Here is a 26,609-nt window from a genome sequence, read left to right as displayed (position 1 = left end):
GTGGGATTGAACTTTTTCCAGATAACCTCAACAGTTACGGCTCGAGTGTCGTAAACTTTCAGCTTCTTGCGGATTTATTTGAAAAATACTTTTTCAATTAGATGTGGGCAAAACCGCTCTTTTTTAAGAGCCGCACATTTTCGCTCGCTCATTAAAATGATTGGCTCTTTTGAACGGCTCTTTCGCTCTTTTTCAAAATAATGATGAAAGGCTATTTCGAAGAAAGGTGTGAGTGTTTTTCTGCACTCTTATTTAATAGATAAAGTCTATAAATAGTAAGTAAATCTTTCCCTGTTCCTGAGGGGAACACCCGTGAAGAGTATCGGGGCCGGCATTTACTAAGCGGATTCAGTGACAGTTATTAATCAACATAATGTTAACATGTTAAGGTTAATGTTAACATTCCATACACCCAAACGAAAAATATATCTCAAAATCTGCAACAGTGGATTTGCTGCAAAAAATGTTATATTTTATTACATTTTTTGCAGCAAGCCCATAGATCATTTTTGCCCGCGTGTAAACACGTCAGCGATCTGCAGTTCTCACCAACACATATAATGCTGGCGCGTCCCCGAGCAACACTCTAGAGAGAACATTATGATCGCGCTCTGTCCCTCACCATTCATCAAGCGTCCATGGCGCGGTGGTAGCGTGTGGGATCAGCAACTTAGAAGTTGATGGTTCAATCCTCGTTCTGTTAAGATTTTTTTTCTTCAATACAATCAATCTGCCGTCGGTAATGTCGATAATTGTCGGTAACGGGCAAAAATGTCATACCCCTATATCGCAAAAAATGCATGAGGACAGTTTTCATGCAGATTCTGATATACTTTCATGCTGCCATGCATCAAAATCATGCGACCGCCGGTTGGGTGTAGGTTGTCTTACTAAGCAATCGAATCCAGAAGGGAAAAGATCACCAGTTGTGTTGGTCCGGGATTTGAACCCCGATCTACCGATTACGAGGCGGAAGCGTTACCACTGGGCTACGTGGCTCGGTCTGTTAAGTCTATAAATGCCAAAATTTAATCGTGTAAGCAGGGTTGTTATAATATCAAAATATCAGCTCTCAGCAACTACAATTATCTCGCCTGAATACTCATGCTTCAAATACAACTGCTCTTCTCTCCTCATTGAAACTATCATCGCCGAACATAACCGAACACGTTTTCGTGTTTACACACTCGCGATTTACATTTTCGTTTTCTCTCTCATTCCCGCTTTCACGATCACCTTACCGCAATAGCGTTTAACCACAAAAGCCGCCACAAAACCATTTTCGCAAACGCAGTTTAACGGGACGTCATGCGTGGTCGGCTCCTAATCGCCATCTCGCGTTCTCTCATTGCAGTTTTCGGAGAGATTGAGAGACTCAGCGGTGAGAGCGAATAGTCGAGGAAAAGGGGAGGAGTGATAGAGAGAGAGAATGCCATCGCTGGGAATCACGAGACACAAGAAGAGATCTCACAAGCTATTGTGACGGCCGCTATACTCTCGGATGTTTTTGGTGCAAAGATAATCAATTGATAGCTTTTCTACCACTCATTTGCAACACTGCGTGTAAGAGAAATTATTTTTTTCAAAATCATTTTTAGTAGTTTTTGGGTAAAATTTTCCTTTAATTTATCTTTACGATCAGCTGTGAAATGACAGTTTTTTTTTTAAATTTTGTTTAGAAATCATTAAGCTTTTCTTTTAGAGTGATATCAAAGAAAACTACACAGCTAAAAAAGTAGTAATCCAGCTGCTTGTAAGAGGCCTGGGTGTAAAATAAATATTGCATTATTTTATGCAATTTTTTTGTGATTTTACACCCTGAAATGCAGTATGGGAAACCTACTTGATCGAAATGTCAAGCTCATATATGCGTTTATCCTGTCAGCTTTTCATCGGTCTGATGGCTGAGTGGGCTAAGGCGCCAGCCCTTACTGAATCCCGTCGGTTGTAACTTTTTTTTGTGTTTGCAAAAAATGTACATGCAGTGTGTAATATTAAGTGTTTATTTTGACGAAGGTGATGTGCATGCTTTTTCATGCGATTTTACCATCGGATTTTTTGCTGTGTAGGAAAATGAAAATATGGGTTTGAAAAACTCAAATATAGGCATGATTGCTATTTAGAATTTATTGATTAGAAAGTCACAAAATGTTCGGAAATATCCCCTCTTTAATCTGCTTTTTTATCCTAAAGTTCTTGAAAAAGTAAACCGTGGGATAATTTTGTCAAATTTGACACTAATTTAAAAGCATTGAATTTTTTCAAATAACATTTTCAATTCTCAAAAACAAATTTAATACTTCAAATTGTTGGGAATTCAGTGATATAAAATAAAAATTGAAAAAAAAAAAAACACAGATTTCAAAATCATGCTATCTTGAAACGGTTCTTTCCAAACATCGAACCACGGTTCGTTCGCTCTTTTTTGTAAACTGGCTCTTTGAGCGGTTCGCTCTTTTTTTGCCCACCTCTATTTTCAATGCTTTTCTTTTTTACAAGCATTCAGGCGTAATCAAATATACATATAAGATGCTTTTGCAATTGATTTATTGTGATATTTTCAACTGGATAATTGTCTAACTAATTTGCTTCATAAACTTTGAAAATTGTCCACAAAAAAAAATGGTTTTACAGCTGCTGAAATACAGCACAAAAAAAAATACATCTTAGCAGTGCTCATTATTTATATGATGAGATATTTCATTATTATTTCATGAATTATTGCCAAAAAACTTCACAAATTTCCGATCTTTTCAGTAAGCTATTCTCCCATTTTAGAAATCAAATCAAAAAGAAAAAGTCTATCTTAAAAAAATCATCATTCTTGGGAGAAATGTTCACGTCAAATTGACAATCTTGGGGCTGGCTCTCACAACTTATTTCTTTCGTTTGCCAAAATTTTCAATAATTGCCAATAATTTTCTCAGTTACACAGAAAAACTAATAATCAGTTTTTGATGAATATTCATCATGCTCACATTTTTACACATTTTTTATGTAATATTACTCAAAAAAGAGGTAATATTCAACCTACCAAATCTTCAACATTCCAAAATTCAACTTTTTTTTTCTGTGTAGTATAGAATTAAATTTCAAACAATACATTTTTTTTGTGTTTTTGAGAATAGTAATTTTGAATGTTTTCAACTACACAGAAAAAAGTGTAATTTTACTCGACACGAAAATTATGAATTACATGTAAACTCGGTTGATGTAAACTTAAGATTCGATGTAATCGTCTGTATCACAGTTAAAAAAATGTTTTTACGTTTGAACTGTTGCAAATTTACATCAAATCGCATTTAAATTTAAATGATTAATGACTTGCAAAATTGTTATATCATTAATGGTGTAGCATTCAGAATTGTTTTTTCTGTGCTCCTTTAAATTAGAATCATAATTTTCAACAATTTTTTAATCAAATTTCTTGATTTTTGTTCCGCTTTCTAAAGTAACCCACTGCACGGTCCAGATGCATTTCACTTTACCAACACATTTTATCACCCCTTCTGTTCAATTTCGATGCGGTTTGGCGTCGTCGTCGTCGCCGTCGCCGAGATATGCGATATTTAGGCCAATTGCCAGTTAGTTTGCGGCCAGCAGCAGACAGTCTGGGCCGTCATAAAAACGGACACATTATATATTGACTGGCTGTGTGGAACCCTTCTCTTGATGAAAGCCGATTCCTTTGGGACTGGACCCTGTTCTGATTAACATTCAGAGATTGTTTGCAGCAGAAGTGCGTTTTTTTCGTTGCTGCTGCTTTTTGGAAAGACCAGACCGTAACTGACTTTTTGAGGTTGCACTGGGAGTGAATAATATTTCGGTGGAAAAGTCGAGTGAGCGGAATACGTAACGAGGCCACGAGGTGTTATTGAACTGTATTTTTTTTTTACATAATTTATTTCTGGAAACCATGCTACAGCACCAGCATAGAGCGTTCTAAACCTGTTAAAGAGTTCAACGAAAAAAATAAACCAACATAAAACCGCCCAAAATTATACCAATCTCTCCGCGTGGGACAATTAACCCACTTTTTTGGGTCGCTGCAATTTCCGCCACCAAACCCAGAGAGGCCCAAATAACGACACCCGAAAAAAAAACTCCGTCCGGAAAAAAAATCCCACAAATCATTAAGCAAGCAAGGTGGCTTGTTTTGGCCATCCGTGTTGCTCCAGGTAGCTTTTGTAGAACAGGTTCGCGGAAGAACAGGTTTGTGCAGCAAGCTATTTGTAGCAGCACACTAAAACAGCTTTTGGGCGGGGAAATAGTATCGAAAAAATGAGTCATAAATTTTGGGGATGAACATTGCCAACCAGAATGACTCTATGCAAATAAACTAGCTTTATTATATGACTAGTTTGTCAGAAGCTCAAAATAGTTTCAATTTTCCGGTGAGCTTTGCAGGTATTTGCGATGAAATTTTATTTTAAAAATCGTCGAGAATCAATTTTCAAACAGTTTTAAACTTCATTGGAAAAGAAAGAAAAAGAATTTTATTTGTTGTCATGCTTTGAACTTAATTAAATCAACATAGAAAAAATGATGGTAATATTCATCAGGAAAAGGTGACAGATTTTGTGTCAAAAATGTGTAATGTTACATTAGAAACTGGTAAATTTTCATCAGGTTCCCATTTTTAAACTTTTTTCTATGTAAAATTACTCAAAAAAGAGGTAATATTCAACCAACCAAATTTTCAACATTTCAAAATTAAATTTTTTTGCTGCACAGAAAAAAAAAGTTAAATTTTGGAATGTTGAAAATTTGGAAGGTTGAATATTACCTCTTTATTTGTGTAATATTACATAAGAAATGTGTAAAAATGTAAACCTGAAGAATATTCATCAAAAACTGATGCAAATTCATCATTTTCTTGGGTAAAATTTATCATTTATTTTGCCACAAAATCTGTCACCATTTCCTGATGAATATTACCATATTTTTTTTTTCTGTGTGTGTAATTTGCAATTTGGAAGCATTTTTTTTTAATATTATTATAAACAAAAAATAAACAAGGTTAAAAATAACCCATTAACTATAAAACAAACTATTACAGAAAAACTTTAAAATATGAACATAATAATGGTTGGAACATTAAAAATAAATCTGATAATATCAAAACAAAAATCAATAATCATGATAAATGTATTTTTTTTCTATGATCGATGAAGAAAATAACTAATCTACAAAATTTGATTTTTTTATGCTTTAACTTAATTAATTTCGTTTTTTTTTCAGTTGAGAAAACAATCCCAGGATAGTCACTCGTGTTAAAAATGGGAAAATCCGGAAATATAAAAAAAATAAAAAATCATGATAAAAAACAAATCAAGAGTTTTTGTTTAAAGGTCCTATAAGCTATTGTGTTTCATATGTTTATAGGACCTATTAAAAAAACTCTAGAAATGTAACCTTTCACATAAAAAAGTAGCAATGCAGCTGCTTGTAAAAATCCTGGGTGTAAAATAAATTTGGCATTATTTTATTAAATTTTATATACACAGTAAAAAAATGAAAATTTGGTAGGTGTAATTTTGGAAGGTTGAATATTACCTCTTTTAGGACGTAATGTTACCTCAATTTAGACTGATAAAGTGACATTACACCAGAAAAGTGGTAAAATACACATTTTCAGAGGTAAAATTACACCTTTTTTTCTGACATAAAAGATGTACCCCTTCCCAGATGTTAAATTACCATGATTTTTTTACTGTGTAAATTTACACCCTGAAATATGTTGCCCAGCAGTACGGGAAAGCTACTTGACTAAAATGACATATTATGCGTTTTTCCTTTCCATTCTTCATCGGTCGGATGGCCGAGCGGGCTAAGGCGTCAGCTCATGCTGTTGGTGCTGGGTTTGAATCCCGTCAGTGGAAACATTTGTTTTGTGTTTACAAAAATTGTACATGCACACAGAAAAAAATAATGTAAATTTGGTAGCTGTAATTTTTGAAGGTTGAATATTACCGCTTTTATGATGTAATTTTACCTCAAATTAGTTTGAAAAAGTGACATTACACCAAACAAGTGGTAAAATTACACATTTCCAGAGGTAAAATTACACCTTTTTTTCTGACATAAAAGATGTACCGCTTCCCAGATGTAATATTACCATGATTTTTTTTTCTGTGCAGTGTGTATTATCAATTGTCTTTTTTCACAAAGGTTGCATGTTTTTACATTCGAATTTACCATCGGATTTTTTTTTGCTTTGTACAACTTTGCCGAAGACACCAAATCGATCAGAAAATCCTTCCTCGAGTTACAGATTTTGCGAATAGTTTTGACAGCACTTTTCTGTGTACAGCTTCTTAATTTGTATTTATGGACACAATTTCATACAAAAATACAATGAAAATTCGATTTGTGAAATTCTAGAGAATTGTTCAGAACAAACTCAAATCTGTTTTGAAATGTTGTAATGGGAGGTTATCTCGTTCCTAGAACTATCTGAGTTTTGTTTTTAGCGTTAAAATGTCGTTCGGAAAAATCAAATGATAATGATTTTGACCATGTTTTTTGAAGTTCTCTAATAAATTTAATTGTTTTTGTTACCTATTTGGAAACCCCTCCCCATCAACAATTATATATTTAAAATATTTAAGAGATCGGGATTTTTTAAAGTTCTTAATTGTCAATAAAGCTCAAATCTTGATAAAAATGGTTTCTTTTGAGATGAAAATTTTTAACTCACCACACAAAGTCAGAAATAAAATTCAATCGTGTTGGTTTTGCAATTAAAATGCTGGGCGTTTGTACTCAGTACAGTGTACACGAAGTTCGTGATACCACAGAGTACAAGTAGTAGACCTTTTGCCTGCAAGTTTGCTGCAGCCCCTGCAGGTTGATGGAATCTGGTAGACCTTGCCGTCGCCGACTCCCCTCGTCTACTAGTTGTTTACTTTTTGAAAGAGTTGTTTTCGTTTACATATTTAAAAACTCTCGCACACAGACGCACACTTTATCGTGCAAAACAGTGCTTCATTTTGCGTCCATTTTGCCGTTGGGTTTCGCCGTCAGATTAACTGGCACACGATAACCTTTTTCGGGCAATATCACATTATGGGGCTGCCCGAAACTGTGACAAGGGGTGGCGTTGCTTGGGAAATAAATAACACCCCTCGTCAGGCTCCCAAAAATGGGCAAGCTCACCAAATGACCCGTTGAAAAATGACCGGCCCCACTATCAGGCTAGGGTCGATCTGCTTTTATACCGTCAGAGTTCAGCGTCCGTCATTCCGTCGCAGCACTGCTTGAAGATGCGCGCTGAACAATACGGAGTCTGGCTTTACATCGATAACCGTTTTGAATGGTGAGGTTAAAGATGCTTGACATTGCGTCTTGGTTCTGTTTTGAATATATTTGTTTAGTTGTACTCAAGTTATGCAAAGTTAGTTGATCTAGGGGTGAATGTAAATTCTTAAAGGCGTTAGTCGACTTTGAAGATTGTTCTCCGAGTCAATGAACTCCTTGATATGAAGGTGCAGATAAATTACTGTATTTCGTTAGAATTATTCTCAGCAAGTTGTGGAGTTTAATTCCTTTTACGAGTTTTTAAAGCACCTTTAAGGAAAACGCCGTAATTCGAGCATGTTCTGCCTGTTGTAGACGATAAATATAAAATAGCAAACAATCTGTCGTGTTCGGAAATTAATTTCAGTTGAACAGGAGTTTTATAAAAACTGTCTTTCCAAAAACAAACACGCTTCGGCTCGAGCTATCGGAAGCACCATTAATTCCTTGCCGTAACTTACAAAGTTCTGTTTTTTGCAGACACTAAGTAGGTCATAGCAAGCAACCTGTCGAGTTCAAAAATTGATTTAAATTGAAAAAAAAAAGTTGTCCACGAATAGGCGTCCCGTTTCACCTTAAGGTTTTCCAAGAAAAAAGTTTTTTTCGATTCATTTTGGTTCTCTTGTTCTCTTGACGCCGTGTATTCAAAAGTTGTGAAAAGTAATTAAAAACGCATTTTATACCAATATGCTCTCAATTTTTTCCAAAATAATAAAAATGTTAAAGTAAAAGACTAAAAACCCGAAAAACGAAGTTTGACTTTATAGCTGTCGGCCACCATTGCTAGTACCAACCACTAGTGTCTTCCTTTTTAACTACAAGGACTTCGCCGCCCTGGGCTCCTAAGTGTGCTAGAGTATGGCACGGACCGACGGCGCCGAATACCCATATTTACACAAAGAATTTTAGAGCGCCCGCCGCGGGATTCGAACCAGCAACCTCTGGATTGTGAGCCAGTGCGCGGTCCGATTGATCCACACGGGCGGGACTAAAACCCAGGTCGTTTAATACTGGCAGGGTTACCAAGTCTTAACACAGGGGTGCCCAACCTTTTAGCCTTGCGGGCCAGATCTGATTTTTCTAAAACAGTGGCGGGCCGGAACTAATATTTGATAAAAGTTGAAAAAATAACTTTTTTTATGATTGGGTTCTTTAAAAGTAAATAAATAGAAGAAATAGTCTTGCAAATAGGATTCATATATCTTGATTAAAAGAATGAAAAACAAAGATAACTTGCAAAAATGTATTTATTTGACTTATTTCAATTTTTATTTGTTTAAAATTGTATAGTACAATTAAATACCTGGATATAATATTTAAAAAAAATCAAATTTTTATGGTCGTTGCAATTTTTGTTAGTTTAATTTCCTCAACACTACAATATAAAAAAAAATGAGACATTGTAAAATTTATTCAAACAAAATTTGGATTCGAATATCCTTTACAAAAAAAACTTTTCGCGTTGTTGTGAACCTTTATTCAAATAAAAAAAATGTAAATGATTAAAAAAAAACACAAATTTGAAAAAATAAAAAAAATAAATGATTTTATATTTTTTTTACTTTTTTAAATTTGTTTTTTTTAAATCATTTTAAATAAATTTTTTTCGCTATTCTTCGAAATTCTAAGCTTATTAAAAATATATTTTTTGCTACCTAATTGCTTGACTCATTTTGAGAAATTTTTTAATATTCAGTATGAATAATTTGCATTTTAAAGCTTTTCTCAAACTGAAAAGTTGTTCTAGAAAATACATTAGTTTTTGCTTACATATTTATTTAAAAAATAGAAAATAGAAAACAACTTCAATTTGAAAAAAAAACACAGTTAAAACTGAAAAATATTTAAATTTAGTGTCTTTTTGTACATTTTTAGACAACAATCCAAGTTTTTTCATAAATTTCACAATTTTACGAAATGGACAAGTTTTCAGTTATCAATAAAGAAATTATAAAAATTAAATTCAAACATGAGGAATGTTGTATAAATATGTTAAAATTTGATCTCAAGCTTATTTTGTTTATTTCAGACAATCAATTCATTTTTTTAATATTTCATGAACAGCCTTAAGGGCCGGTCATAGAACTATTTTGAAAAGCCGTCGCGGGCCGGACGTTGGGCAGGACTGTACTTAACAGAAAAAAATCTGGAAAAAAAAAACCCTGGAAAGCCACTATTCTCAAAATAATAAGCAATTTTGTGTTCAAAACGGTGTGTTTTCACTTTTTATACATTACAGCTTCACAAGTGTGGCAGAAATAGATTTTTTTTTTCAAATTGTCACTCAAAAAATCTGGCAATGCCAGATTTATCTGGCAACCTGGCACCCCTGAATACTGGTATAAACCTCGATTATCTTTTTATACCAGTTTTTATACACTTGTATTTTTATTAATGAAATGCTTCTTAATAAGAATAATGCAAGTCCAACACTAGTATAGATTGCCAACTTGAGAAAGTTGTATATTTTATCAGAATTCTCAAATTCTCGATAAAATCGGCCGACTCCAAGAAATTTTAACTTTGTATTTTTTGTATTTGACGGAAACTTTTCAGGGGGTTTCTCTGTGACCAAAGAAGCCATTTTACATAACTGGTTTGCCATTGCAAGTCTCCATACGTTTATGATAGCTATCCAAACAATAGTGGTATGTAAATATTCGAACATATATGAGTAATTCTCCGCCAACTCACACATCGGTTGACCCTCTTCGATTTGGGTGAAACTTTGTCCTAAGGGGTAATTTTGGTCCCTGATCACGAATTCGAGGTCAATTTTTCGATATCTCGTGACGGTGAGGCGGTGCACTAGCCACAACAAGCGTCCAAAGGATCAATCTTATGCAAAGTTGGCTGAAATTTTCGAAAAAAAATACTTTCAAAAGCACACAATTATGTTTTAAGGGTGAAAACTTCGAAAAACTTTTCAAAAATTGTCAAAATCATCACTTTTTCAAAAAACTTTTTCGTAAAAGCAAACGCCTTATGTTTATATATCCTTTATATATATTACAACTTTGTAGAACATTGTTACACTCTTAAAAGTAACCATGTGAAGTTCCAATGAAAATTACATTGAATTTCCCATAAAATGACATGTCTCACGATTTTTTAAAGTTGAGTCATGGGAAATGGCAGCGATTTTAAAACTATTTTTTAACCTTTTTGATGAAAAATTCGCAAATCGAAGTGGGAGTTGGCGGAGAATTTACCCTGGATCTCGGAAGTGAATTTTCTGATCGATTTCTGTATTCTGTAATTTTCGCGATCAAAAACATCGTTCCATTTTTTTTTCGCGTGTAAAAAAAATCGCCAAAAATTCCGCGGAGGCAGTCGTTTAAAAAAAAGGTGGAACGATGTTTTCGGTCGCAAAAATTACAGATTTGTTCAAATGAAGTTCTGCAAAATTTTAGGATCATCTGGACATTCTTACAAATCATTGGAAACAAGAATCGTCCCGATTGGTTGAGTTATGCCCGAGAACCAGCGAGTTGAATTTACCGTTCCAACTTTTTTGGGAGGCTTGGGCGTCCGTGTAAGTTTGACGTGCGTTGGGTGTTCCAGTGTTAAAAAAAATCAAATTTGTTAGAATCTCCTCAAGAAAATATTTAGAAAATTTTAAAATCAAGACTTACTTTTCAAAAGTGCCTAATATACAAAACAAGGCCTTTTTTAAACGTTGCTTTTGATTTTAAAAACTTTCAAAATATTTGTTTTGAAGAGATGAAGAGAACTTTCAAGAATGATTATTGACTGCTATTTGGGTGACGCTTAGAAAACAATTCTATTGTTTCTTTATATTTAAGTGGCTGTTTCTTAGGAAAACATCGCACTTTATCCAAATTTCTGTAAGTATTTTTCAATTGTAGACCAGATGCTACATCCTAACATAAAGTTATCATTTTTTAACCTGAAATTAGTTGTTTTTTTTTAAATATTTCTTTAAATTTTATAACTCGGCGGCAAATTTTCTGACAATGTTTTGCTCAAAAATGCATTTATTGGTCTCCCAAAACACATTTTCGAAAATCTTAGAAATACGGATTTTGGGAATGGAAGGTTCAAAAGTTTATAAAAATTTCATATTTTTTCAGAGTGAAACTATTTTTTTCTCTGAATACTCCTACCTAATTGCCCCTCCTACTCAACATTTAACTTTGTCGAAGATATCAAATCGATCGGAAAATTCCTTCCCATAATACTGAGTTTCGAATATTCACATACAAACCACTTTGGTCATTGAGAAGTCGCCTGGAGAGTTTTAGTCAAATCTAAAAATACGAATGAAATTCATTTCCGGTTTTCGTCGAGAGTTCAGATGCAGTTTAGCCTTATAGTATGCTTTTTACTGCTGAAATTTCAACCATTTTTATTTGGGACCACCTGTCTACGTGATTCATGGATGGTCCCTTTACTGAAACATTTAATAATGTAGAATTCAGTAAATTTAATTAGAGTTTGATGTGTAGGGATAGATTGAAAGCAGAATAATTACTTGAATGATTGAGATCAAAAATTTAAAAAAAGATTCACTTTATTTACAAGTCTCTTTTTCGGAGACAATTTACCCAAGTGTTACATAATCTACAGATTATAAATGTTATTATTATCACCTAAACTCCCAAGCTCGAGAAAAAGGGGGAATTTATATGGAGATTCCCCCTTTTTCTCGAGCTTGGGAGTTTAGGTGTTATCAATGCAAATTAAACGTTTTGCATATTTTTTGCTTAATTATGCACTTACAACTCAAATCACTTCCACCAAAGCAAAACAACTATATCGAAAGTACTTTCGTAACATCCAGCCAGCCAGGCAAACTTCATCAATGGCACCCAAAACGAATTTAATTCGTCGCGCATAGATATTCGTTCATTATTTCTTTTGACTCACTTGATTTTTCTTTCTTTCTTTCACCACCTACGCGAGATTTTTATTTACGTCGTCGTCGTCGCCGATTCCGACCAAGCGTGATTGAAATTATTTATTCATTCAGCTTCGTTTTTTTGTGTATTTCATCAGCCTTCGGTACAAAGTTGTCGTCGTCGTGATTTGCTCTGCGTGTGCTGCTGCTTTTTTTTTTTCTTTTTGTTGTCTGTTGTACACAAAATATGACGCAAAATAAGTAAAAGATGAAGCAATCACGAAGAAACACGAAAATAATAAAGATTGTGCAATATTATGTTACACTGTAATAAAAATATTTTTTTTATATTTAAAAACTTTAAACTTTCAACAATTATCCTTAAAAATTAATAAATTTGACACGATAATTATAATGTTTTTCTTACAGTGCCTTATCGGCAGGTGTAACACGTTTTTTTGCCGCTGATTACACGAGAAAGTTTTACCGGCTTGGATTTTGTGCTTTTTTTGTGTTCGTTCGTTCGACCAGCGAAGCCGGACCAGCTCGGTTGGCTCAACATTGGAGAAATTTAATTAAATTTGCATCATTGTCGCCGGAAAGATGTATTAATAATTACCGGATTTGAGCCGAGCAGATGGTGGTCATGCATTTCATTAAGTTTGTTGAGGTTCGAATATTTTGAGCTGATCGTTTGTTTTTGTGAAACTTTAAAGTTATTGTCTATTTTAGTAATGTTGATCTTATTTTGAAATTGAAATGATAAACCAAGTTTTACTCAATCTTTCAAAAACATACCCTACAAGTTTGAAGTTTGATACCAGAAATCGAGGTCATTCCACAAAAAATCCTGTTTGTAAAATGTTCTTCCTAAAGTATACACACTAATTAACCATTCCCTCCTCTCTTCCTGTTCCTTTCAGGTGCTGGAGTTTCTCGGCCGGGGCACGTTCGGCCAGGTGGTGAAGTGCTGGAAAAAGGGCACCAGCGACATCGTCGCGATCAAGATCCTCAAGAACCACCCGTCGTACGCGCGCCAGGGCCAGATCGAGGTGTCGATTCTGTCGCGGCTCTCGCAGGAAAATGCCGACGAGTTTAACTTCGTGCGGGCGCTCGAGTGCTTCCAGCACAAGAACCACACCTGTCTGGTGTTCGAGATGCTCGAGCAGAACCTGTACGACTTCCTCAAGCAGAACAAGTTCTCGCCGCTGCCGCTCAAGTACATCCGGCCGATCCTGCAGCAGGTAAGACATACTTATTTTTTCCAAAACCTATTATTTTATATTCAACTGGTTGGCTTCCAAGAATTGTTTTTTTGTCGCTCTTCGATTTTGGGTCAAATTATTAAGAACGCTATTTAGTGTAGCTTTCAATGCCTTTCAACTTCAATTCGATTTCAATACTGATATATTATACAAAAACTCGTTGCAATGTAGGGTAATTCTCTAAATTTTCGCAATTTTTTTCCTGGAATTTTAATTCTGCATTTTTTATCTGGATGAAACTTTGTCTATGCATTATACCTATCTATAAAAATAACTTCGATTTTTTTTTTTGAAATTTAGAGTAACCTTTCGAGCGGAACAAAAAACATTTATTTTCAACATTTTTAAATGTTGGACTAGGTTTTTGAATTTCGGAAATATTTTCAAGTGAAAAGAGCAGATAATTTCACAAATGATTTATTTTTAAACATTGAAAATCGAAACAATAGTTTCATGGATAATTTCGCGCGTTGAAAAATTAGGGGCCAATAGATGACACTTTCAAAAAATAATTTTTCACAAAATTTTAACATTTCAGCAGATAGCAGTCCGATTATCAATGTAGAAAAAAAGAAAATTATAGGAAATTTTCTCAGCTCATTAAAAATATATTTTGCAAGGGTGCTCTTCCTTTGTGATAAATTTTTAAAGTTGCATAAAAAAGAACATTTTTCATAAAATTACCCTAAAAACGGTGTACTTATCAAACAATTTGAAACGAGAAATATTTTTTAAACATTGAATCTATTTTCGATATTTTTTTTTCCAAAAATCCACTTTTTTCAAAAAATCATATCTCCAAAACCAGAAATCTTTTTGTCCCCTAATTAAAAAAATCGAAAGATACATACTTTGGGAATTCAACTTTTACTTATAAACAGTCAAATAAAACATTAATTTTCAATTTACCCATTTTTTGAGTACAGGTATGCCAAAGACTCCAATTCGATCATAAAATCCCTTCTATAATATTTTTTGAAAATAGTGGTGTTGGCAATTTTAAAATCCGGGAAAACTTTGTTTAATATACATTAAAATTGTGCTAAGTTACAAGCAAATGATTTTTTTTTGCATCAAATGCACCTTTAATATGGAATAAAAAACGGGTTTTTAGCGATTTTATTGTTTAGTTAGTTACCATAGTTTTCAAAAATTTGTTTATATTCACATAAAATCGACAATAACATACATTTTGCCTAAAATTCTGTGAACACAAAATCTTCTAATAAGGGTTTAAATTTTTACTCAAATTGAAAAAAAAAAATGAAGATTGTTGTTATTTGTATTGAGCAATTCTCTGAGAAAATTCAAAAATCTGTATCTTTTGAAGGAATCTTTTGATCGATTTGGTGTCTTCGGCAAAGTTGTAGGTATGGATATGGACTACACTGAAAAAAAAATGATACACGGTAAACATTTTTTTTGTGATTTTTAATTTCACTTTTCGTCACTAAAACTTGATTTGCAAAAAAAAAACACTATTTTATTTTTCTGATATGTTTTAGAGGACATCAAATGCCAACTTTTCAGAAATTTCCAGAATGGGCAAAAAAACTTTGACCGAGTTATGATTTTTTGAATCAATATAGATTATTTCAAAAAATCGAAATATTGGTCGCAAAAGTTTTTCAACTTAATTTTTCGATGTAAAATCGGATTTGCAATCAAAAAGTACTTTAGTTAAATTTTGATAACGTGCACCGTTTTCAAGTCATAGCATTTTTTGGTAACTTTTTTGAAAATAGTCGCAGTTATTCATTTTTTTAAATTATTGCCCATGTTTTCCAACTTTTGAAAAAATATTTTTGAAATGCTGAGAAAATTCTCTATACTTAGCTTTTTTGAACTTTGTTGATACGACCCATAGTTGCTGAGATATTGCCATGCAAAGGTTTAAAAACAGGAAAATTGATGTTTTCTAAGTCTAAGTTTTGGAAATATTGTTTTCGAAAAGATCGGAAAATTTCACAAATGTTTCATATTTTAACATTGAAAATCGTACCATTAGTTGCTGAGATATCGACATTAGAAATTGGTGGGTTTTTTTGGTGAGACTTAGAAAACATCAATTTTCCTGTTTTTAAACCTTTGCATTACATTATCTCAGCAACTAAGGGTCGTATCAACAAAGTTCAAAAAAGCTAAATATAGAGAATTTTCTCAGCTGTTCGAAAATATTTTTTTCAAAAGTGGGCAAACATGGGAACTAATTTATAAAAATGAAAAACTGCGACTATTTTCAAAAAAGTTACCAAAAAATGGCTATAACATGAAAACGGTGCACTTTATCAAAATTTCACTAAAGTACTTTTTGATTGCAAATTCGATATTACATCGAAAAATGAAGTTGAAAAATTTTTGCGACCAATATTTCGATTTTTTGAAAAAATCTGTATTGATTCAAAAAATTCATAACTCGGTCAAAGATTGTTTGCCCATTTTGGAAATTTCTGAAAAGTTGGCATTTGATGTCCTCTAAAACATATCAGAAAATAAAAAAAAATAAAGATAGTGTTTTTTTTTTGCAAATCAAATTTTAGTGACAGAAAGTCAAATTAAAAATCACCAATTTTTTTTCCAGTGTAGTCCATATCCATACCTACTACTTTGCCGAAGACACCAAATCGATCAAAAAATTTCTTCAAAAGATACAGATTTTTGAATTTTCACATATCATTTTTGTATGGACAGCTGCCAAATTTGTATGAAAAGTTATATGGACAAACTAATGATGCAAAATGGCTTTTTTGGGCATACCGAAGGCACCAAAAAAGTTTCAGTCGGATTAAAAAATACAAAAATTAAAATTCTAAAAAAAGACCGATTTCGTGGAGAACTGCTCTATTTCAAAACACATTAAACTAATTATTCAGAAACTAATTTTATCTTCTCTTAGTGGAAAATTGCCCTAAAAATCTGAAAATGCAACTAATATTCCTATTCGAAATTCTTTTATTTGAAAAATCACAACACTCTGCACATATTTTATTATTCAAAATTAAATTTATTGACATTCGAAAGTTATAGTTAACTAACTTTCGAAACTTTTCAAATTTTGTTGAAACTCCTTTTCTAAGTATTTTGAACTCTTCTTTGCCATGATCAGTATGATTCCATACCATTCCGTACGTATTTGATTTGTAATGTTTAGTTGTGTAATTCTATGCTTCTTTAAATTCGGAGATTTGTTGTTTTCATTTTTTTTCACTATCGAAGTCATCCCGATTTATGGTATTGTCCCAAAATTTGTTCAGAAATTTCATATTTTTTCATGTTTTTATACTTGAATTAATGAAAGTAATCTATAACTTTTTTTAAACTTATCTATCTTACCGAACGAAAAAAATCTGGCTTTTCTCATTTCATTTTTTTGAAGGTTTGGCCACCCTGTTTTTGAGAGTCACTAGCAGTGATAAAATTAGTCTTTCCTTTTTCGTAGTTGATCGGAAGGCACGCCGTCGGTTGAGTTCATCGAGGCTTTTATGTTACAGCATATTTGAATCTAACTAGCAGTTTTAGTACTAACTAGACAAGTTATCCGTTTTATTTAAGAGTAAATATTATTATTATTCCGTTTTATTTAAATTTTACTGCCTTTCTCAAAAATCGATTATCTACTGTAAAAACATATTGACAAGTCCTTAGGCCGTTGCAAATATGTTTCACTTTTTCAATCTTAATTGAGGTAAAATTACAACAATAATATTCAACTTTCCAAATTTGTACATTATTTTACTGTGTGCATAGAAGCAATTGCGATAGGACATATCGGACGATAGAAAATAATAAAATTTCTTTCCAACTACAAGAAATTTTACCATCGAGATAGCTCAGTTTCCAGGTCAAATTCACAGAAAAAACTAGCATTACATCAACAGAATTCTCAGAACTAACTTATCCGAGCTCTGTTAAAATGCTTTGTTCAAATCTTCGAGGAAATAAAGGACACCATTTCGTGCTAAGTGATGCTCAGCTGGAGAGCAAACGAGCCATACTGAGGAAAATAAAAAAAATAAGATGTTCATGATAAACAGGTCCCCACCTGGCCCTGAACATGAGTCCGGTGGGGGAGGTGCAAAATTACTTTTTCATTTCCTCCCGTTGTTCATTTCCGTTTCCCAACTGGAGCGATGATGCGGTGTGGGGTGCGGAACTTCCTCTTTCAACTCCAGCTCCAAATCATCAACTTGTCAATGTTATGAGTTGGGGGGCGCCCCACAAGGGACAGAACAAGACTTGAGCTATAGCGAAACCACGTTCTGCGTTTTAAAACTCGCAAGTTATGCAAGCCATTCTAGGCGAGTTCGATTTTGGTGCGCATGAAATGCAAAACTAGTTTTTGATTATCTCGGCGAGTTGGTGCTGCCTTTCTCCCCCAATCACTTCGAGGGTTCGATTCGGCAACGATCTTGATTGTCTTGTCGATTTCCAGCCGAGTCAGGGAGGGGGGACTGGGGAACCGGTTCGCAAAAGGCCGGCCGGCTGGCCCCAAAAAACAAGCACAAGCTTCTTGTTGTGTGTACTCTGGTGGCATGCCTACGTGATTCCGCGCGCCGTCAAGGTCCAAGATCCGAACCAGCGAGAAAGGTCCGCCATATTGATATGGATTCCTTTCGCTGGGAAACTGACTTTTTCACTCGTTTAACCCTTGATGCAAACAAAATTAAGTCTGTTTGCCATTTTGGCACAATTTTTTAGTAAATTAATTTTAATGTTTTTTTTGCCTTGTTGGTTAGCTAAGGGTTAAAACCTTCTTTTCTCCCCTTCAGTTCGCGAATATTGCATGTGTACAAAAAACCACTTTGTTTGGCGGCTCCTCTGCCGTTGCTGCTATCACCCATCTTGGTCACAGCGCCAAGCAAATACACAAGAAAATGGGGTCAGCAGACGTGAAAGTAGCTTTCTTCGTATATTCTGCCCCATGATCAGCCGAAAAAAAGACCAGTCAGTCTCAAGACCCTTTCTTTCTTTCCCTGGCAGCAGCAGCTTCACCAATGACGCGTGGCCAGCACTCGCTCGAGATTAAGACAAGAGTTACAAACTTGCAGCAGTATCGGTGTTCGTTCAGTCGACTTGTAATGACTCGAAAATGTCAAAATCTTTGGAATGATCTTAAACTTCCACACACAACACAATCAGAAATCAATACCAGTTATTAGTTTTTAACTCAATCATCCGACAAAAGTTCTTTTCGATTGTGTGTTGGTTTGTTATATTTTATGCCACATCGTTAAAAAAAAAAACATTGTAATATTACATTTGAGAATGTCAGAAATATGTCTAATTGTTACTCAAAAAATGTGTTAATTCAACTTAAATTAAAATAATATTACATCATAAAGATGTATTATAACACCATAAAAGAGGTGTAAATTGTATTTAAACCAAATGTACACATTTTTTTACTGTGTAGTACACACCAAATTTTTTCACTGAAATTCAGTACACAGCAAAAATGTTGTAATCATGCTGTGTGTAAAAGGCCTGAGTGTAAAATAAATTTCGCATTATTTTATGAAATTCTATGTAATATTACACCCTAAAATATGTAGCCTATCATTTGTACATGCAGTGTGTAATATCAAGTGTCTTTTTTTCAAAGGTGATGATTTTACCATCGGATTTTTTTTTTGCTGTGTAAAGTTTCACCGAATTTTCAATAACTGATGTTCCAGACTTTAATTTTGTAAAGGTTTGTAAAACAACTGAAATTTCAGCAATTTAGTGACATTATTTTGTCAGTTTGACAGACCATGTGCAGAATGATTCAGCAATCGTGGCTTTTTTAACAGTTATCATGGTTTGATTTTTGTGACATTTTATGCCAAACCTTCAGAAAAACTACTGGACAGCATCGAGGAATTTGTTTTCTTATTTTGTTTACCTTCATTGTTTAAGATCATCAAGATTAATTACAATATCAAACACAACACATTTAAAAGTTGATTTTCACTCGGCAGCATCCATTTCAGTTTGACAGATTTAGCATTTACTAGAGGGTGACGAGCGGGAATTCCCGGGAAAAATTTCCCGGGAAATCGGCCATTTTTGGACCTCTCGATTCCCGGGAAATTTGGTCGAGACTCCCGGGAAATTTTATTCTTATAAATATCGAACCAAAATTAATAATTCAATCAGAAAACATTTGAAAAATTCGAAATTGTTTAGAACGTTGGATTTTCAATGTTCGATTTTCAAGTTTGAATAAACCAATGCTTCTCTAATTTTCTTATTTTAAAGGTGTAAATTTTAACTTTTCAAAAATTCCAATAACTATAATTGAGAGTAACCAAAAAATGTGGACCCCAAAATTAACCTTGAAACATTTTTAGCAGTTACACACCAGGAATGAAATATTTATTATTTCTAAGAGGAAAAACCTTATCCTCTCTCAAGCATAGCAAAACTCATAATCTTGTTTTTTTAATTCTAAGTAATCAATTTCGCTGTATCGAGGTCATTTCCTTTTTTGATGTCAATAAGTCATTATGTGTTTTGCATATTAAATTATATTTTGGGAATAAAAATCAGGCATTCTTTGTAAAGTTAGTGTCCGCTAATTGTGACCATTTAAAGTTGACCTTAAGAAGGAATTAATCAACTTATGTAAAAATTTTGTTTTGTGTCGTTATTTATCATATTACAAAAATGCCATATTGCATAAATGGAAAATTATATATTAGTTATTTTTTTTACTTTCAAAAAATCTATTAACAAGTTCAACAACAAGTTTGTGCAACTTTTAAAAAATCACTCAGTGCGAATGAAGATTCGTAAACATTTTAAACTGCAGTTTCGAGTCCCAAAAGGCTTAAGAAACGATTTTGTATTTGTAGATTGAGGGAAAAAATCAAAATGAAGATAAAGTTTCTCAAAATAATGAGGTTACTTAAATTAACGTTTCATTGGATTAGTATGAATTAATTGTATCTGAAATCATTAAAAAGAAACGTTTTTTAACTTTTCTTTTTAAGTTATTGACACTTTTGGCTGGTTAAAAAAAATTCCCGGGTCCCGGGAATTCCCGGGAAATGGCAAAACTCAACTCTCGATTCCCGGGAAATTGAAAATCTCGAGAGTCGTCACCCTCTAGCATTTACTGATTGTTTAGCAATGATTTTTAACCGTGGACTCTCTTTGTGTCGATACTGAAGGGACCGTCGAGAGCGGGAGGTATCAAATCATAGAACGTAAAATCAAAGCATGCTACAGTAGGGTGTAATATGGTTGTATGGAAAAAAATAAAGTTGTCCAAATTTAGCGAGCACAGCAACTTTTCAGTTCCTTTTGGGGTCCTAAACATATCCCCAAAGTTTGGGAACGATTGGTTTAGTCGTCACTTTGCGCAAAGCGATTCAATTTTCCATATAAATTTGTATGGGAAAAACTATTTTTTTGGATTTTGATATTTAAAAAATCCACGTTTCACGCTGTACTAAAACCGGATTCATATTCGGATGCTCTGGAAGGTGCTCTACAACTTTCCCGAAGAGAGTATGGTGCTAGCTTGTCCCTGAAAAAAGATACAGCGTGTTCAAAACTCGTCTAAAACGTGTTTTTTGCTCGAAAAACACGTTTTAGACGAGTTTTGAGGACGCTGTATCTTCTTTCAGGGACAAGCTAGCACCATACTCTCTTCGGGAAAGTTGTAGAGCACCTTCCAGAGCATCCGAATATGAATCCGGTTTTAGTACAGCGTGAAACGTGGATTTTATAAATATCAAAATCCAAAATAAATGTTTTTCCCATACAAATTCCCATAGAAAATTGAATCGCTTTGCGCAAAGTGAGGACTAAGCCAATCGTTCCCAAACTTTGGGGAGTTGTTTAGGACCCCAAAAGGAACTGAAAAAATGTTGTGCTGGAAAATCGATTTTGATATTACACCCTAATGCTACAGTCGACTCTTTGCTATCAATTTTCTCGATATCAATATTGCTCCATCCGTCAATTATTTTTTTTAGTCCCTTCTAAAAGCATGCTTTGATTTTTCGTTTTATAATTTGATTTGACACAGAGAGAGTCCAATGTATTTGAAGGGATTGAAAAAACCATCGATACATGAAAGTTTATTGAGGAATCGAAAACGAGAGAAAAGTCGACTGTATTTAGCAAAAATTGCAATCCAAAATTTTATGTATACACCATTTTCAATTGTTACCCCCTGCCCCGAGTTCACTCATGGTCACAGACCAGCAGTGAACGTGTTTGGCACTGGACCAATTTTTAAATTAAGGTAATTGCTGACAGACAACCCGAGTTTCGGGAACTCGCTCTCGTTGAAAGACGCTTGCGACAGAAATTTGGGGGTCCATTTTCCGGGAAGCTCTGATGCTATGCTGACTTGGCAGGCAACAAAATTTGGCTTATGTTTGAATTATAACCTTGTTTTTAGTCGCCGCCGCGCCAGTTTGGCTAAATGAAAACGTTAAAATTTTACGCGAAGGTCCGCGCTCGATGACAGCGCTGCCAAACGGCCAAATAATGGAGCGCGCGAGCTTAACAGAACAGAACAGTGGTGCCAGTTTTTTTTTTGTCTGCGGTAGCTGTGCAAGGTGGTTTGGTGGAGGGAACACGACAGCATGAGGTAATTGGACTGAAAACAGGGATTTGCTCATCTTGGGCTTGGCGCTTCTCAGACAAAGATGAGTCATCTCTTAAGTTTGAACTGTGAGCTATGGATCAGGAAATCATACGTTTTGTTTTGGCAAACAACTGGGTGTGAAAATTGTTTTTGTATGCAACAGTTTTTCTTTTAGGTTAATGGTATTGATTAAATTATCAAATTTAAAAGACATGAATTATAATATAATAAAATTAAGTAAATTGAAAAAATATTGACCACACAAAATAACAATTGATTTAAAAAAAAAACACTTTCAAAAGTTTAATTTGATAACGTTACTTTTAATCTTCATCAGCACCAATCTCTACCCCGATCTAACAAAGCCATTGTGACAAGTGGAAATTACTCAAATTGAAACAAAAGAGTTTGAGCAATTATTCACCAACACACCCCTTGTGCACATTCACGCACACCAGGCCCGTATCCAGGATTCTTCAATGGGGGGTGTTTTCCCCAATAGGGCGTTAGGGGTGTATGTGTGTGGTAGGAAGGGCGTATACAGTCAACATAGGCGTTTATTTCAGTGCCATATGTTAACGCAGTTGACAAACCTTCCTTGAGCGCTGATTTTTGATACAAAATGATGAATTGTGGTGGAATTGGTTATGGCTAGTAAAAAAATAATTTAAAGTTTTTGTCCCTTGGCTAAAATTCAAACATTTTTTGCCAAAACGTGATATTTGCTTTATATATTGTAACAGTAATGTTAAAAAATAATCTAAACATCTGTTAACGCACATAAGAGCGTCTGGTGCTTGGTTCGTGGCATAATCGGATCTGGACAGAACTGAAACTCGCGGGTTAGCTAGTGCACAGTTATTTGTAATCAAAACTTTATTGCTCTTGGTTTCTGTCGGTTTATTGAACTGTACTGGACGGTAATTAGACGAGAAAACTGTATCTTTCTACATCTTGAGCTGTATTTCAGAACAGGACGGTTCTGTTCTGTCTGATCTGTTCTGTACTGTGTCTCGCGGAGCAATTGCCACTTCTAGAGGAGATTCTTGTGACCAAAGCTGGTAGTTCTAGCGGGAAATTCTATAACAATGCCAAGAACTCATTTGAAGATGCTTAGAATTATTCTGTAGTACTAGATCTAACTGAACTGATACAAATCTACAATCTGAACCTTTTGCATGCGCAAACAACATCAATAAACTCATTATATATTTTAATTTCTGCGATCCCTAAATCCTATTTTGTAAATTTCTGAATGCTCTATATGTGTGTGTGTGTGTGTGTGTGTGTGTGGTCCAATCCAATACCCGCTGGCCGGCAGCGAAATTATGGAAAAGCATAGTTTGTATCAGACTTGGTTATGCTGATACAGCTTATCTCAGTCCCGGGTATTAGGTGGTGTCAGCCCTCGCGCTGCTTCCAGTGACCCATTTCAGAATGACAGAGCTCCTTGCGGTCCAATTCCGAGGTCACTGGGCATTGTCTGGCCCCGCCTAAAGATAGAGCAAGAACCAGACGGGTTCTCGACCTATCTTTAAACTTCCGATCCCATCAGGCAAAACTGGGACCAGCGTGTAAATTTCTGAATGCTCTATATGATTGAAATTATAAAACTTAACGATATTAAATCCTAAATAATTTACAATCTATTGTACATGATTCCAAAAGTTAATATTTTTTCATCAATAATTTGTTTTGCCCCCATTTTTTCAGGGAGGGATGCACAAAAAAATAAATACAAATGACTCTATTCAGCTGTAGTACACAGACAAAATTCAATTCCCTTAATCGTGAATTCTGTTCAAGAATGTTAGAACCGCGGAGGAATTTATTCATGAGTTTGGTGCATTTACACTACTAACATGAATATATTTCTTCGTGGTTCTCACATTCATGAACAATTTTCACGATTTCGGGAATTGATTTTTTTTCTGTGTTCACAGATTGAACCCCCGAAACAAAATCAATTTTTAGAGGAAATCAACACAATTTGGTTATTACCGTTTTATGGATTTTTTTTTATTTTTCAAAAACGTCATAAGGTTATTGTTCGTATTTTAAGGAACAAGTTTGCCGAAGACAACATCGAGTTACATTTACATCCAGTTCGAGAAAAATTTTGACGATTTTGAAAAAAAATCCAAATATACGAATTCATAAACATAGAGTTACCGGATATGCTTACAAGATTTGTATCAGTGTTATTTATAACATTTTTCTCGCAATTTTTTTTAATAATATTAAATTTTGGAAACTTATGATTGCAAAACGACTGGACAGGTGTATTGAACATGTTAAAACTGTGGCCTGTAATTTCATTTTTTTTAACTTTTTTATTTTTTTGCTCCCCTTGACTTTTGTCAGAGTCGAGGGACATAAACTTCAAAAAACAACGGCCTAAGTTAAAATAAAAATCGCAGGTGATATTTGGCACCATGAAAAAGAGGTTTATTCTCAAAACTTTTCGAGGTTTATTGAAATATTTCGTCGAGGAGTTTAATGCATCTTTTTATTTTGAAGATTTTTTTAATTATAAATGATAATTCTTCAGAAAAGTCGCTAAAAGTCGATGGATTTATTTACATATCAATCCAAAAAACATCTAAATCATTTGAAATTAAATCACATGTAAGTTGAAAAAAATGCTTGAAAAAGTTTTCAATTGCTTAAAATGCTCAATGCACCAATCGAAGATCTGTTGACATCATTCAATTCAGCGTCCAACGAAGTTGACTTTATAGCTGTCGGCCACCATTGCTAGTACCAACCACTAGTGTCTTCCTTTTAACTACAAGAACTTCGCCGCCCTGGGCTCCTAAGTGTTTGAGTACGGCACGGAGCGACGGCGCCGGATTCCCATATTTACACTTAGAATTTTAGAGCGCCCGCCGCGGGATTCGAACCTGCAACCTCTGGATTGTGAGTCCAGTGCGCGGTCCGATTGATCCACATGGGCGGGACGCAATTCAGCGTCCAACTTCTTTTAATAATAACAGTCGAGTTTTGCTCTATTAATTTTTGTTTCAAAGACATGCTCAATAAAAAAAGAGGTTTTTTTGGAAAATTGACGAAAATCGCAAAACTTTGGGGCGGTGCCGTGTTTTAATAGATCAATAGCCCCACTAAATTTGAGCATAATTTGAAAAAGTCGATTTCGAATTTGTTGATTTTCGTTTACAGTTGAGGCTAAATGCCCCTAATTTTGAACACCAATAGAACGTTCTCAAACCTAATTTACCAGCATTTTAGCTTTTTTTAAAAAATAAATTGATTGATTCGTCCGTACAGGTTTCCATAGAAACTTCGAAGCTGCCCATACAAAGGCTTAGGGGCATTTTACGCGGCACACCACTAGAAATCGATTTTGCTGAATTTGAATTGAGAATTGAAATTTTCTCTTGGCGTTAACTATCTAAGTTTTTTTTTTTTCAATAATTTTTGATAAGGGTGTTTCTAGTTAGAGTTTAGTTATTCTCTGGGCGTCAACGATAATAGTTTTTTCAAAATTATTCTATGAGGGTTTGTTTATTAAGAGTTGATTTTTGATTTGGGCGTCAGCGTACAAAGTTTTTTATGAAGGCGTAGGGGAACTATACCCTTTCTCAGCCTATTTCTATTATCGGCCTATCAGCACTTTGATCATGGATTACAGCTTTCATAAAGTGTTTTTAACTGTTCCAAAGTAATAAATAGCTCAAACAAAAGTGAGCAAGCAACTCTCCATTGTTAATACATCTGAAAATGTTGATTTAATAGCGGAAATCGGCAAAAGTGATGAGAATTGGTCGAACGGCTTAGAGTGACTAAAATGCGCATATTTCCCCTATTTAGTAAGAGCTGAGTTTTTTCTTGGCGTCAGCGATCAAAGTTTTTTTTTTAAATATTTTTATGAGGGCGTATTTAGTGAGAGTTGAGTTTTTTTTCTTGGCGTCAGCGATCAATATCGTTTTTTAAATATTTTTATGAGGGCGTATTTAGTAAGAGCTGGGTTTTTTTTCTTGGCGTCAGCGATAAAAGTTTTTTTTAATATTTTTATGAGGGCGTATTTAGTAAGAGTTGAATTTTTTTTCTTGGCGTCAGCGATCAAAGTTTTTTTTTTAAATATTTTTATGAGGGCGTATTTAGTGAGAGTTGAATTTTTTTTCTTGGCGTCAACGATCAATGTCGTTTTTTAAATATTTTTATGAGGGCGTATTTAGTGAGAGTTGAGTTATTTTCTTGGCTTCAACGATCAAAGTTTTTTTTTAAATATTTTTTATGAGGGCGTATTTAGTGAGAGTTGAGTTTTTTTTCTTGGCGTCAGCGATCAATGTCGTTTTTTAAATATTTTTATGAGGGCGTATTTAGTGAGAGTTGAGTTTTTTTATTGGCTTCAACGATCAAAGTTTCTTTTAAATATTTTTATGAGGGCGTATTTAGAAAGAGCTGATTTTTTTTCTTGGCGTCAGCGATCAAAGTTTTTTTTAATATTTTTATGAGGGCGTATTTAGTGAGAGTTGAATTTTTTTTCTTGGCGTCAGCGATCAATATCGTTTTTTAAATATTTTTATGAGGGCGTATTTAGTAAGAGTTGAGTTTTTTTATTGGCTTCAACGATCAA

At 34.2% G+C, this 26,609-nt stretch overlaps 1 protein-coding gene across 3 annotated transcripts in view; it reads left to right on the top strand.

Annotated features, from left to right (window-relative positions):
• Nucleotides 1-26,609, top strand: part of LOC120418995 (uncharacterized) — a 456,309-nt gene that overhangs the window by 383,740 nt on the left and 45,960 nt on the right. For all 3 annotated transcript variants that reach the window (XM_052711065.1, XM_052711066.1, XM_039581565.2), the window contains one exon: nt 13,084-13,404. In XM_052711065.1, coding sequence (XP_052567025.1) covers nt 13,084-13,404 — 321 coding nt within the window. The remainder of the gene's footprint in view (nt 1-13,083; nt 13,405-26,609) is intronic.

The sequence above is a fragment of the Culex pipiens genome, chromosome 3, assembly GCF_016801865.2.
Source record: "Culex pipiens pallens isolate TS chromosome 3, TS_CPP_V2, whole genome shotgun sequence".
In the NCBI taxonomy this organism is placed as follows: Eukaryota; Metazoa; Arthropoda; class Insecta; order Diptera; family Culicidae; genus Culex; species Culex pipiens.
This window is presented reverse-complemented; position numbering and strand designations above follow the sequence as displayed.